The sequence below is a fragment of the Panthera uncia genome, chromosome F2 (assembly GCF_023721935.1).
Source record: "Panthera uncia isolate 11264 chromosome F2, Puncia_PCG_1.0, whole genome shotgun sequence".
Taxonomy (NCBI): Eukaryota; Metazoa; Chordata; class Mammalia; order Carnivora; family Felidae; genus Panthera; species Panthera uncia.
Window position 1 is genome coordinate 1039881 of NC_064812.1, and position 10551 is coordinate 1050431.

The 10551-nt window shown below is 63.6% G+C and overlaps 2 protein-coding genes across 2 annotated transcripts; one reads left to right on the top strand and one right to left on the bottom strand.

Annotated features, from left to right (window-relative positions):
- Positions 1–868: 868 nt before the first annotated feature.
- On the top strand, positions 869–5147 carry PYCR3 (pyrroline-5-carboxylate reductase 3). Its single transcript, XM_049632812.1, has 6 exons — positions 869–1107; positions 2862–2926; positions 3455–3634; positions 3957–4169; positions 4483–4575; positions 4757–5147. The coding sequence occupies exons 1-6, from the start codon at positions 1008–1010 to the stop codon at positions 5102–5104; spliced, it is 999 nt and encodes a 332-aa protein (XP_049488769.1). The 5' UTR covers positions 869–1007; the 3' UTR covers positions 5105–5147.
- Positions 5148–6510: 1363 nt separating this feature from the next.
- On the bottom strand, positions 6511–10545 carry TIGD5 (tigger transposable element derived 5). The gene has a single exon (XM_049632810.1). It carries the CDS (start codon positions 10510–10512, stop codon positions 8725–8727), a length of 1788 nt encoding a protein of 595 aa, XP_049488767.1. The 5' UTR covers positions 10513–10545; the 3' UTR covers positions 6511–8724.
- Positions 10546–10551: the final 6 nt, after the last annotated feature.

Consider the following 10551-nt stretch of genomic DNA (forward strand, 5'->3'; position numbering starts at 1 on the left):
CCTACTCTCCCATCAGTTTCAAACATGGGCCCTGGCGGTGGCCAAGCACTCCCATCTCCCCCAGGACCAACAGCAAGATGGGCCAGGTCTCCGCTGGGGAGCCAGGCCTCAGGAAGACCTCTCCTGCCTTATCGCAGCAACCTGCGAGGCCCATGAAAACCAAGATCCAGGCTGGCTGGAGGAACTTCGTTAATGCAGTCAATGCATGCCCTATTCACACATTTCACTGGCAGTGCTAATGTTATGCTGTCACCTGGACCTGAAGCTTGGACAGGGGCTGACAACAAGCCCTGGCCAGGCAGCCCTGCCTTCCCCACCCGAGTCCACTCCCAGGTTCCAAAGAGAGAACCTGGGTGCCCCTGAGAACGTGGCTGCCACCCAGAGAAAGCGGCCTAAGGCTGGTAGGGCTCCACTCCCTAGCTCCTGACATGTCGTAATGATTGGCCAGGGTCAGGACCTCGCCCGCCCGGGCCCTTCATCGGAATCAGGACGATGCTTTCATCTGGAAGCTAAACTGTCCAGCGCCAGTGGTTTCCCGGACTCTGCGGCGTTCACGCGAGGGACACCCAACCAGGCACGCTCCAGGGCACAGACCTCCGGAAGGACTCGGAGGAACCCCCACCTTTTCCAACCCTTGGCCACTGAACGGAGTCTCTCAAGCTCCGATCAGGATCTGGTCGACACCAGGCCCCCAGAATCCTGCCACGGAAGCTTCATCCACCTCGCCAGACGCGGCGCTTCTGCCAGACTCTCCAACGCGCGGTGGAAGACGGGGCGCGGCGCCCCGCCCACCGGAGCCGCAGCGCCCCGCTCTCCCGGACCAATGAGCAGCGCGGGGAGCAACTGGAGCAGTACTGCTAGTCGAGCGGTAGGGCGCAGAGCCCGGAAGGGAGTGGGCGGGGCGTGAAGTCCAGGCAGCCAATAGACAAGGACAGGGCGGGGCGGCGTAGCCCATTGGCGGGGCCGAGGGCGTGGGGCGGAGCAAGGCCTGGCTGGGCGGTGGCGAGATGGCGGTGGTGGCGGCCCCGGGTCTGGACCAGTTACGCGTGGGCTTTGTTGGCGCCGGGCGTATGGCAGAGGCCCTCGCGCAGGGCTTCATTCGAGCAGGTGGGGGCCTCGGGCGTGGGGGCGCGTGGGTCCCTGGGCCTGGGGACCAGCGGGCGTCCGACACCGGCCGGTTGTGCGAGGGAAGGGTTTCTCTGCGTGGAGGGATGCATCCCGCAGAGCTCCTGGGCGAGGAGCGAGGGCACCGTGGAAGCGGAGCGGGGCGGGTCCGGCCCGGCGGGCGTGGGCCCGGGCGGAAAGCGGACTCTGCTCCTGGGGACCCTGCGTCCCTGTGAGCACAGCGGTGACGGCTGCGCGTAGGAGGCTTAGAGTTGGTTGTCCCCGCACTGGCCAGGAGCCACATGGGGCCATAGACCGCCCACCATGGAAATGTGGATGGTTCGCGTTGAGATGTGGCGTGAGTTTATTGCATAAAATCTACGTCGGGTTTGGAAGATTTGGCACACAAGAAAAGAGAAAGTAACATATTTTGGTAACTTTTAATGCTGACTGAAACGAAGTTTTGGAAGAATAGCATTTTCTTTATATCGTGTTAAGTCAAATATGTTACGATTGATTTCATCTATTTTCCTTACTTGTTTAATGTGACTACTAGAAAGTGTGAAGTTCTCTACGTGGCTTCAGTGATATTTTTCTTGGACAGCGCTAGCTTAGAGCCTGGGATCTCCTACTAACTACCTGGTCTGCCTGGGTCCAGTTGCTTGACCTTTGAGCCTCCTGTTTCCTGTTTGTTTGCCGGCTCTACTCTGGCGGCGCGCTGCAGGTTTTCACAACCTCCGCAGCACTGTGGACATTTGGGGTGGGATAATTCTCCATTCTTCACATTGTAGGGTGTTTAGCCGCGTCCTTGGCCTCTTCCCACTAGATGTCAGTAGCATCCCCTGTTGTGAGAGGCAAAACTGTCTCCAGCAGTTGCCACAAGTCCCCTGGGGTTGGAAAGGGGCAGAGACTTCCCGGGTGGTGAACCACTGGTTTGCAGCAAGGCATGATAATGCTGTCCTAAACTTACTCCACGGGATTTAGAAACCTTTACGTGTAGACTATAGGCTGGCTTTCTCCCTTCAGCCACAGTCAAGGTTCAGTGGGGTCAAAATCATCAGAAAATACTTTACTGCAAAACTCTCAAGTGTTTTACCTGTAAAACCGCCAGTATCTCCTTCCTTCCAGGGTGGTGCAGATTCAGTGTTGAACACAGTAGTGGTAGGAATGCATGGCACTTGTCATTGTCCTGACTAACTGGCCTTGTGTTTGGGTTGTGGGGTGCACTTCTGTCTTCCTGTTAGACCTTACAGAAACTTAATCTCCTCAGCCCTGTACCCGACAGGTGCAGATGATTTCTACCAAATGGGCGCTTAGCCCCAGCTCGGACATCCCAGCACAGATATACCCCCAGCTCCGCCGGAAGCTTGCCCCTGTTTGGCCTCCCTACCCACCACGGACCCCTCCTCCCCTGCCTTCCTGTCCCTCGAGGTATAGGCCCCTGAGATCCATGTCCTCATGAGACTAGGCAAGCTCCTGGCCCCTGTGTCTAGCGGGGCCTGCGGCCGCGGCCACAGATGGGTGGTGGAGACTGACAAGTACCACAGGATGGACGTGATTGCCTGGTCCCGGCCGAGTGGAACACCCCTGCCACGCACTTCGGTTCTTACAGAGTCTCAGGCAGCCAGCGGCCAGGATGGCCCAGGCATGGCTGAGTGTGAGAGACCCTTCGGTGAGGGGCAGGCCAGGCTGGCCCCTGTTCCTTCCTTCCACCCCACCTCCTCACTGACCCTTCTGCTCTTGGCCTTTCTCTCCAGGAAAAGTCGAAGCTCAACACGTACTAGCCAGCGCACCAAGCGACAGGAACCTCTGCCGCTTCCGGGTGAGCTGGTCCCCGGCTCTTCTGAGTCGAGGCTATCCTGGTGGGGGGGAGAGGGGGCTCATGGTGGCTCTTGGCTCCTGTTCCTCTGAGACACTTCCTGGGGGCAAGGGGATGCTGCTTAGTTAGCTGAACTTTTGAGACTGTCTGGGTTGGGGAAAGAGGAGGTCAAAGACTGGAAGGAAAGTCAAGGTTGTGGAGAGCAAGGGTGGAGTAACGGGGCGTGTGTGTGTGTGCACGTGTATCTGTGTATTGGGGTGGGCAGAGATGGTTGTGGGCACTCACTGGGGTCAGAGGGCGTGAGGAGGTCCTGACATCAGCAAGGCCCGTGAGGTGCAGGTTGGGTCCTGAGCAAGAACCCGTGGTCTGGGTGAGTCTTGGGCATTGTGAGGGGGCTGGTGCAGGCGTTTGCAATGGGAGGAGAGATCCCTGGGGACCCCTGGGGATGCAGGGTGGCCTCTAGCAGGAAGGGCCATGGTCTGGGAGGCTGCCGCACTTCACCCCGCCATGATCCCGCTGTCCCCACTGCAGGCTCTGGGCTGCCAGACCACCCACTCCAACCAGGAGGTTGTGCAGAACTGCTGGTTAGTCTTCTTTGCCACCAAGCCCCATGTCCTGCCAGCTGTCCTGGCAGAGGTGGCCCCCGTGGTAACCACTGAGCACATCTTGGTGTCTGTGGCCGCCGGGATCTCTCTGAGTACCCTGGAGGAGGTGAGTGGTGGTTATGTGGGAGGTGAGGCTTTGCCCCCAGAGTCAGTTCTGCTGGCCAGGCTCTGCTTCCCACCCCTTGCCATCCGAGACTGGTGCCAGCCTGACTCTAGCCCTTTAGGGAGGCGGGATGGGCGAGACATGTGACACTTGGCCTTCCAGACAGCCCGGACAGGGGGCCAGGGGGCCGAGGGGCCTGAGGTTCAGGCACCTCCTGGCACCGCGCCCAGGACCCGGGGAGGGGAGCCCACAGCTGGCGGAGGCGAGGGCCTGCCTGGCAGCGCCGACCCCACCCGTTCCCTGACCCCTGCCTCTCTCTGGCCAGCTGCTGCCACCGGCCACACGGGTGCTGCGGATCTCCCCCAATCTGCCCTGCGTGGTTCAAGAGGGCGCTATGGTGATGGCCCGCGGCCGCCACACTGGAAACAGCGACGCCGAGCTCCTGCAGACCCTGCTGGAGGCCTGTGGGCAGTGCGAGGAGGTGCCTGAGGCCCACGTGGACATCCACACCGGCCTCAGTGGCAGCGGCGTGGCCTTCGTGAGTGTTGTCTCATCCCCCGCCCCCCAGGCCGGCCCTTGACAGAGCGGGGCCTTTTCAAGTCCCTGCAGTGACCCCTGCCTTTGGGATCACATGGCTTGATCCCCGAGCTGCCTGTATCTCTCCTCTCCCCCACCTTTGAGGCTCAGGACTCCTCCAGTCGGAGCCCTGGGCTCAAGCCTCAGACCGGGTTCCTGCACTGGTGGCCAGTGCTCTGGGCCTTGTTTCTGAAGGTTCTACGCTTTCTCCAGACTGGGTGCTTCATCCAGGGAGAGCGTCAGCTTTGTCAGTCTCCACCCCTCACTGCTTGCAGGTGTGTGCCTTCTCCGAGGCCTTGGCCGAAGGTGCCATCGAGATGGGCATGCCCAGTGGCCTGGCCCACCGCATTGCTGCCCAGACCCTGCTGGTGAGTGAGGGCCGCCCCCAGGGACTGTGTGAAGAGGGATAGGCTGGGGTGTCTGCAGAGCAGCGGGAAGGGAGACAGCAGGCCCCGGGAAGCCTGAGTTAGGATCTGGGATGGCAGGCCGAGCAGGCTACACAGTGGGACTGAGCCTCCCTCGAGTCACCGCCGGTGCCCCTCTCCCCAGGGCACGGGCAAGTTGTTGCTGCAGGAGGGGCAGCACCCGGCTCAGCTGCGGACAGACGTGTGCACGCCGGGCGGCACCACCATCTATGGGCTCCACGCGCTGGAGCGGGGCGGGCTGCGGGCGGCCACCATGAGCGCCGTGGAGGCTGCCACCTGCCGGGCCAGGGAGCTGAGCGGGAAGCAGGGAGCGGGCACTGGCCGTGGCCGCCCCCAGGCCCTCCTTCCCCGCCCCTTCCCGCGCTGCAGCTCTTGCCTCCAGGCAGGAATCCCCAGGGCTGCCCCATCCCTGCGTGAGGAAATGAGGACAGGACCGGAGGGGTTGGCAGGCGGGGAATCCCCTCACCTGTAGGAACCACCCCCACGGGGCAGAGAACACTGTGGCGGTGGGCCCCCTGCCCCTGCGGAGCTCCTGGCAAGTGGCAGGATCTGGGTGATCTGCCCTGATGACCCTTCCATGGGTTGTCCTGGAGGGTCTCGTGGCCCGGCCTCAACTGCGGGACGTGGCTCTTCGGCACGTCCCTGAATGGAGCAACCAGCCCGGAGGGCAGGGGACTCGGGTCCCGAACTGAGGCTGTGGGGCCTGTGGTGGAGGGTGGGCTGCCCGCACCGCCCACCCGCCTCCCCCGGCCAGGCCCTGGAGTGCTGGAGCTCCCCTCCCCTCCCCTCCCCTCCCCCAGTGGCCTCCCGACACGGTGCCAGTCACGGGGTGGAGCTAGCTGACTGTGCCACCTGCAGGCCGAGACGAGCAAATCAGTCCCGTCTGTAGGTGGCCTGGTGGCCCCCCCCCCCCCCCCCCCCCCCCCCCGCGCGCCCCCCCCCCCCCCCCCCCCCCCCCCCCCCCCCCCCCCCCCCCCCCCGCCGCCCCATTCCATCTTGGCACACTGGCCCTCCTGCCTGTCAGGAGGGTCAGCCTGAGGCCATTTCCACACCTGACTTCTCTGAGATGGGAATAAAGACGCTGCTGTCCTGTAGCACTGAGTGACCATACTTGGGCTGATAGAGCCAGACAGATTCCAAGGGCTTAGAGGTACATCAGAGCCGAGGCTTGGGGCGCGGGGCTCCCGGGAGCCGGTCGAGCGCAGATGGCGTGGGGGCAGAGGCGACCCGCCCTGGCTGTACGTCACCATCACCGGAGAGCTCTGGTCGGGCGGAGTCGCCGGCTTCCCGACACCCCAGCCTCACCCTCCGGTGTGTCGGCGGGCTCCAGCAGTCCATCTCCCCACGCGGTCCCCGAGAAGCTGGGCGGGTTGGCTTGTGGGGCAGGGGACGAACCTGTGACCAGCCCCGCCGTGAGCAGGCCACTCGCTGAACGAGAGGCGTCTCCCTGAGCCCCCAGCCTGGCTGGCGGGGCAGCCTCGCCCCAGATGGCGATGGCCCTGGACAGGACGGGAATGAGAGTGGCTTTGGGGGCCGGGGCGGCAGCCTGATCATTGGCTGGCCCCAAGCCCACTTATACCACGAGGCTAAAGTTAGGTTTTCAAGAGACTGGTGGGTCTAGTCTCTCCTTTCATCAGTCTCTTTGTCTTCCTCACTTTTCTGAATCATGAGGTGTTCTAGATCTAAGTATTGGATTGAAAATTATAAAAATAAGACTTTACAGGTACCTGGCTGGCTCAGTCCTACAGAATGAAACTCTTGTTTCTTGGGGTTAGGAGTTCAGCCCCCGTGTTTCATGTAGAGGTTACTTAAAAAAATAAAATATACCCCAAATTCAAAAAAATATATTACAAGAAGACTTTAGAACAGGGATGCATATGAAGTTGACACGAACTTTTATTATAAAGCGCATCGGGCTGACTGGGTGAACACCTCCGGCAAGGATGGGTGTGAAAAGGCTCAACTGCGTGCACCCCATAAGCCCACGGTCCCCTCGAGGACACGCCTCTGGAGATGAGCCTCACCAGGGACACCCCTATCTGGGGACAAGCAGTGCCCAGCGCCCATCCTAGGGCTCCGCATAGCAATCCTGACCTACACTGGGTGGAGGCGTGGGCTGGGGGGTCCCTGGTCCCCTCAGCTCACGGGCGCTCTGTTCCCCTCCCCACATGGTGACGTTGCACCTGCAGTCCACTCCACGTGTGGGCGTCGCTTCCCAAGCACGTAGCCCCCTTGGGCAAGGCCGTGCGTCTCGGATGGGCAACTCTCCCCAAAACACAAGTTAAGCGTGGTTTTAATAGGAGCCCACACACCCACTTCCCAGGGCCCCCTTCTGCAGCCCACTGCCATGCCCTCCGGACACCCCAATCAGGCCCAACAGCCTCTTCCTAAGAGTAACAACCTTTGCTGCTTTGAGTATTGAGCCGTTCTCCTGAAGACACTCTTGGAGCCCCAGGTGCACCCCTCCTAGCGCCCACGGGCTCCCAGCCCTACGTCCCTGAGCTGCCATCAGGTGGTGGAAGGAAGGCTTCCTGAAGCTCTGTGCCAGCTGCTTGGGTTAGAGTCCCAGGGCCAGCCACAGCCGGCCACCAGCTCCTCTAGGGGTGCAGGCTTGAGATGAGCGAGCAGAGGTGCCAGCTGGGCCCCTGCCTGGTCGAGCTTCCAAATTCTCCACTTCTCCCCTCAGCTCTCGGATTTGAGACCCACGTCTGTAACACGCACACACCTCGACTGAGGACAGCTCCGAGGAGCAGTTTATGTTCTCAGACTTGGGGAGCTGCTCCGGGGGCTCCCTCACCAGTGCATTGCCCCTCCCTCCCACCAGCACACTGCCTGTGTACAGCCTCTGCAGTGTCCAGCCAGCACGCGGGGCGGTGGGGGTGTGGACCGCAGACCCAGCCCCCGCCCTCCACGAGAGCTCTGGGCAGCAGCTCCCCAGACAGTCCCTGAAGGCCCCGGGCGCCTCCGGGTCCCAGACCACCCGCAGGACTGAGCCCAGAGCGGGGCAGTGACACACCAACACTTGCCTCCCTCTCTCCAGCTGGGCCACTCGGAAGCCCAATTCCTGGGGCTGTGGGAAGCCGCTCCTTCGTCACGCCCCTGGCAGTGCTGGAGGGATGGAAAAGCCTTGGAGGGCACTAAGGCACTGTGGGATTGTCCTGGTGTGGCTGTCAGTGCCGCAGGCCAGTGCCGAGGAGGTGGCGTGGCTCTGGGCCCTGGGGCTGGACCGAGTGGGCTGTGGCTGGCCTGGGGAGCTCATTCAGCCATTGGTCAAATCACCAGGGCCCAGAAAGGCTAGAAGGCTGCCAACCCCACAGAATAGGTGTGATTTTGGAATGGAATCTTCCTAAGGAAAACTAACAATCCCAGTGGAACAGAAATCTACACTCCCTGCTGCACCCGGAACGTCCGGTCCCCCAAGTGCCGGGCACCATCCTCCCTTCCCAGCCGACACAGCCAACCTCCAAGACCGGCCCCAGGCTGGGGGAGGGGGTGGTGGTGAGACGCCACCCTGGCTCCCATGAGGGGTATCTGTAAAAATGGACTTAATGTGCTAAACACCAAAACTGAGTGGGGTGCTTCCCCATGGAGACGATCACATGGCTGTAGCACGGGAGCCACAAAGCACCAGGGCTCCAGACTGACAGGAGTGCTGGACCCTCGTCCAGGGCACGTGACGGGCCCCTGGGGAGGAGGGCCAGAGGTACAGACAGGCACAGGGCTGAAGATCTCAGCTCTCAAAGGCCGGGGCGGGAACGCCGACAGCTGCCCTGTTAAGTGCGTGGTGTCGTGTGTGCGGCAAGGACCCTGGCTAGAACCACAGACCCCACGAGTGTGCTTGCCCAGGGAGGTGTATGAGCCCGAGGCCTCTCTTCTAGCTCCCCCCTCAGGAGATGGGGGACCAGTGAGCAGAACGACCCTTCACCAACAGAGCCCCTCCAAGCCAGCCCGTGCTGGGGTCCCTGGAACCCCCTGAGCCATAGGGTGGGCCACCTCTGGGGAGGGGAGGAGAGGAGATGGAAAGACTGTGTGTCCCCTCCCTCCAAGTGCAGCAGGAGAACAGCCACTGGGGGGCCACTTGGGCTGGCTTGGTCACACCCCGTCCTCGGGGACTGCGGGAGAAGGACCAATGCCTCCCAGCCTCCGGGCCATGCTGATCAGTGAGCGCAGCTGCACCAGCTTCGGTGGCCCCACCTCCCGGGGGTCCTGGTTCTCCAGCCACCGAAGAGCTGTCTCTAGTCCCCGCACCGCCTCCCCAGCAGTGGGCACCGCGGCCTCCTCCTCCTCCTCTCCACCCCCCATGACAGAGGGTAGGCTGGCGGGGGGTGGAGGGGCAGCAGGGGCCAGCACCGGGGGCCGGCCAGGGCCTGCCTCCTCTCTGCAGCTGTCCGGCAGCCCCCCGTCATCGTCCAGATGCAGCCACTTGGCCACTTCCTCGGGCGCCAGGCGCTTGTAGGCCAGGGCCGCCAGGTGCGTGAGGTCGCTGAGCACCCGGCTGTGCTCCGCGGCCTCCTCGGCCTGGCCCGCTGGCTGCCCAACACACTCCTCGCTGGGCCGAGGCTCGAAGGCCGCCCGCAAGCCGAGAAGCCAGCACCGCTCAATGCTGCCAGCCTGCACCAGGTCCCAGGAGAGGCCGGCCAGGTACAACATGTCCTTGAGCATGAAGCTGCGCATAAAGTCCAACGGGGAGCCCCCCGCACAAGACACAGCTAGCCTCAACAGCTCCCGCTTGTACAGCTGCTTGAAGGCGGCCACCACTCCCTGCTCCAGGGGAGCAGGGATGTGTGCCCGGCTGCTGCCCTTGGACAGGAACAGCACCCGCACGGCACCATCCGGGGTCTGCAGCTCTTCTGGGGAGCTGAGGGGCTCAGGCCGACACCGCCTGAGGGCCTCCTCATTCTCCTCCAGGGCGGGCGTCCTGGCAGCCGGGCTTGGGCAGGGCGGGTGGGCCACCAGCAGCACAGCCCTCTGCTGCAGGCAGCTGCGGCGCAGGTAGCGCCTCACGCCAGGGACGAACTCCTCGAAGAACCAGCCCCGCAGCAGTGGGCGACTCAGCCAGGCATCCGGGCTGTAGCGGTAGGAGGCTGGGAACTTGTCCTGGTTGTGGTGGCGCAGGCTGGGCGGGTCTGGCAGCTGCCCGATGACCAGCGGCTTCAGCTTGTGGCTGCCGGTCAGGTTGGCGGCCAGCAGCACTGTCACCCGGTCGCCCCGCCAGCGGCGGCCGCAGCCCCCCGCGCCGGGGTCTCCCGCGCCCAGGGGCGCGGCCTGCTCCGGAAGCAGCTTCCAGTAGAGGCCAGTGACGTTCGCGTTGTAGATCTGTTCGTCTCCGTAGCCGCCCTCGGCGGGGGGCGGCGGGGCCGGGGCCCGCTCGGGCAGGGGGCCGGAGCTGGAGCCGGGGGGCTGCGCGGGCTCCTGCTTGACGGGCGGGCCGGGCGCGGGGCCCGCGGCCAGAGGCTCGGCCTCGCCATAGATGCGCTGGCTGGAGATGCCGTGGCGCTTCTGCCAGCGCCAGAACCAGCCGTGGCTGGCCTTGAAGGTGCACTCGGGCCCGTAGATCTGGCGCGCGAAGGCCTCGGCCTGAGCCTGGATGAGCGGCCCTGACAGCGGCACGCCGTGCTGGCGCAGCGCCAGGAACCACGAGTAGACGGCGCGGTCGATCTCCTCCTCGTTGGCCAGCCGCATCTTCTTGCGCTGCGTGCCCACCTCTCCGCCCAGCTGCTCCAGGAACCAGCGCAGCTTGGGCTCGTCCTTGAGCCAGCCGCGCAGCGTGCCGCCCGGCACGCCGAAGTCTCGGCACACGCTGGCCTGCCGCTCGCCGCCCTTGACGCGCTCGATGGCCTGGAGCTTGTCCTTGATGGAGTAGGCCTTGCGGAAGGCCATCTTCACGGCCACGCGGGGCCGCGGCCCGGGCGCGGGGGG

Excerpts from the sequence above, each read along its gene's own strand:
- PYCR3 (XM_049632812.1), top strand. The coding sequence starts at position 1,008 with ATGGCGGTGGTGGCGGCCCCGGGTCTGGACCAGTTACGCGTGGGCTTT. Across the intron at positions 1,108-2,861 it reads GCAGGGCTTCATTCGAGCAG|GAAAAGTCGAAGCTCAACAC; the intron begins GTGGGGGCCTCG and ends CTTTCTCTCCAG. Across the intron at positions 4,576-4,756 it reads TTGCTGCCCAGACCCTGCTG|GGCACGGGCAAGTTGTTGCT; the intron begins GTGAGTGAGGGC and ends CCCTCTCCCCAG.
- TIGD5 (XM_049632810.1), bottom strand. The coding sequence starts at position 10,512 with ATGGCCTTCCGCAAGGCCTACTCCATCAAGGACAAGCTCCAGGCCATC.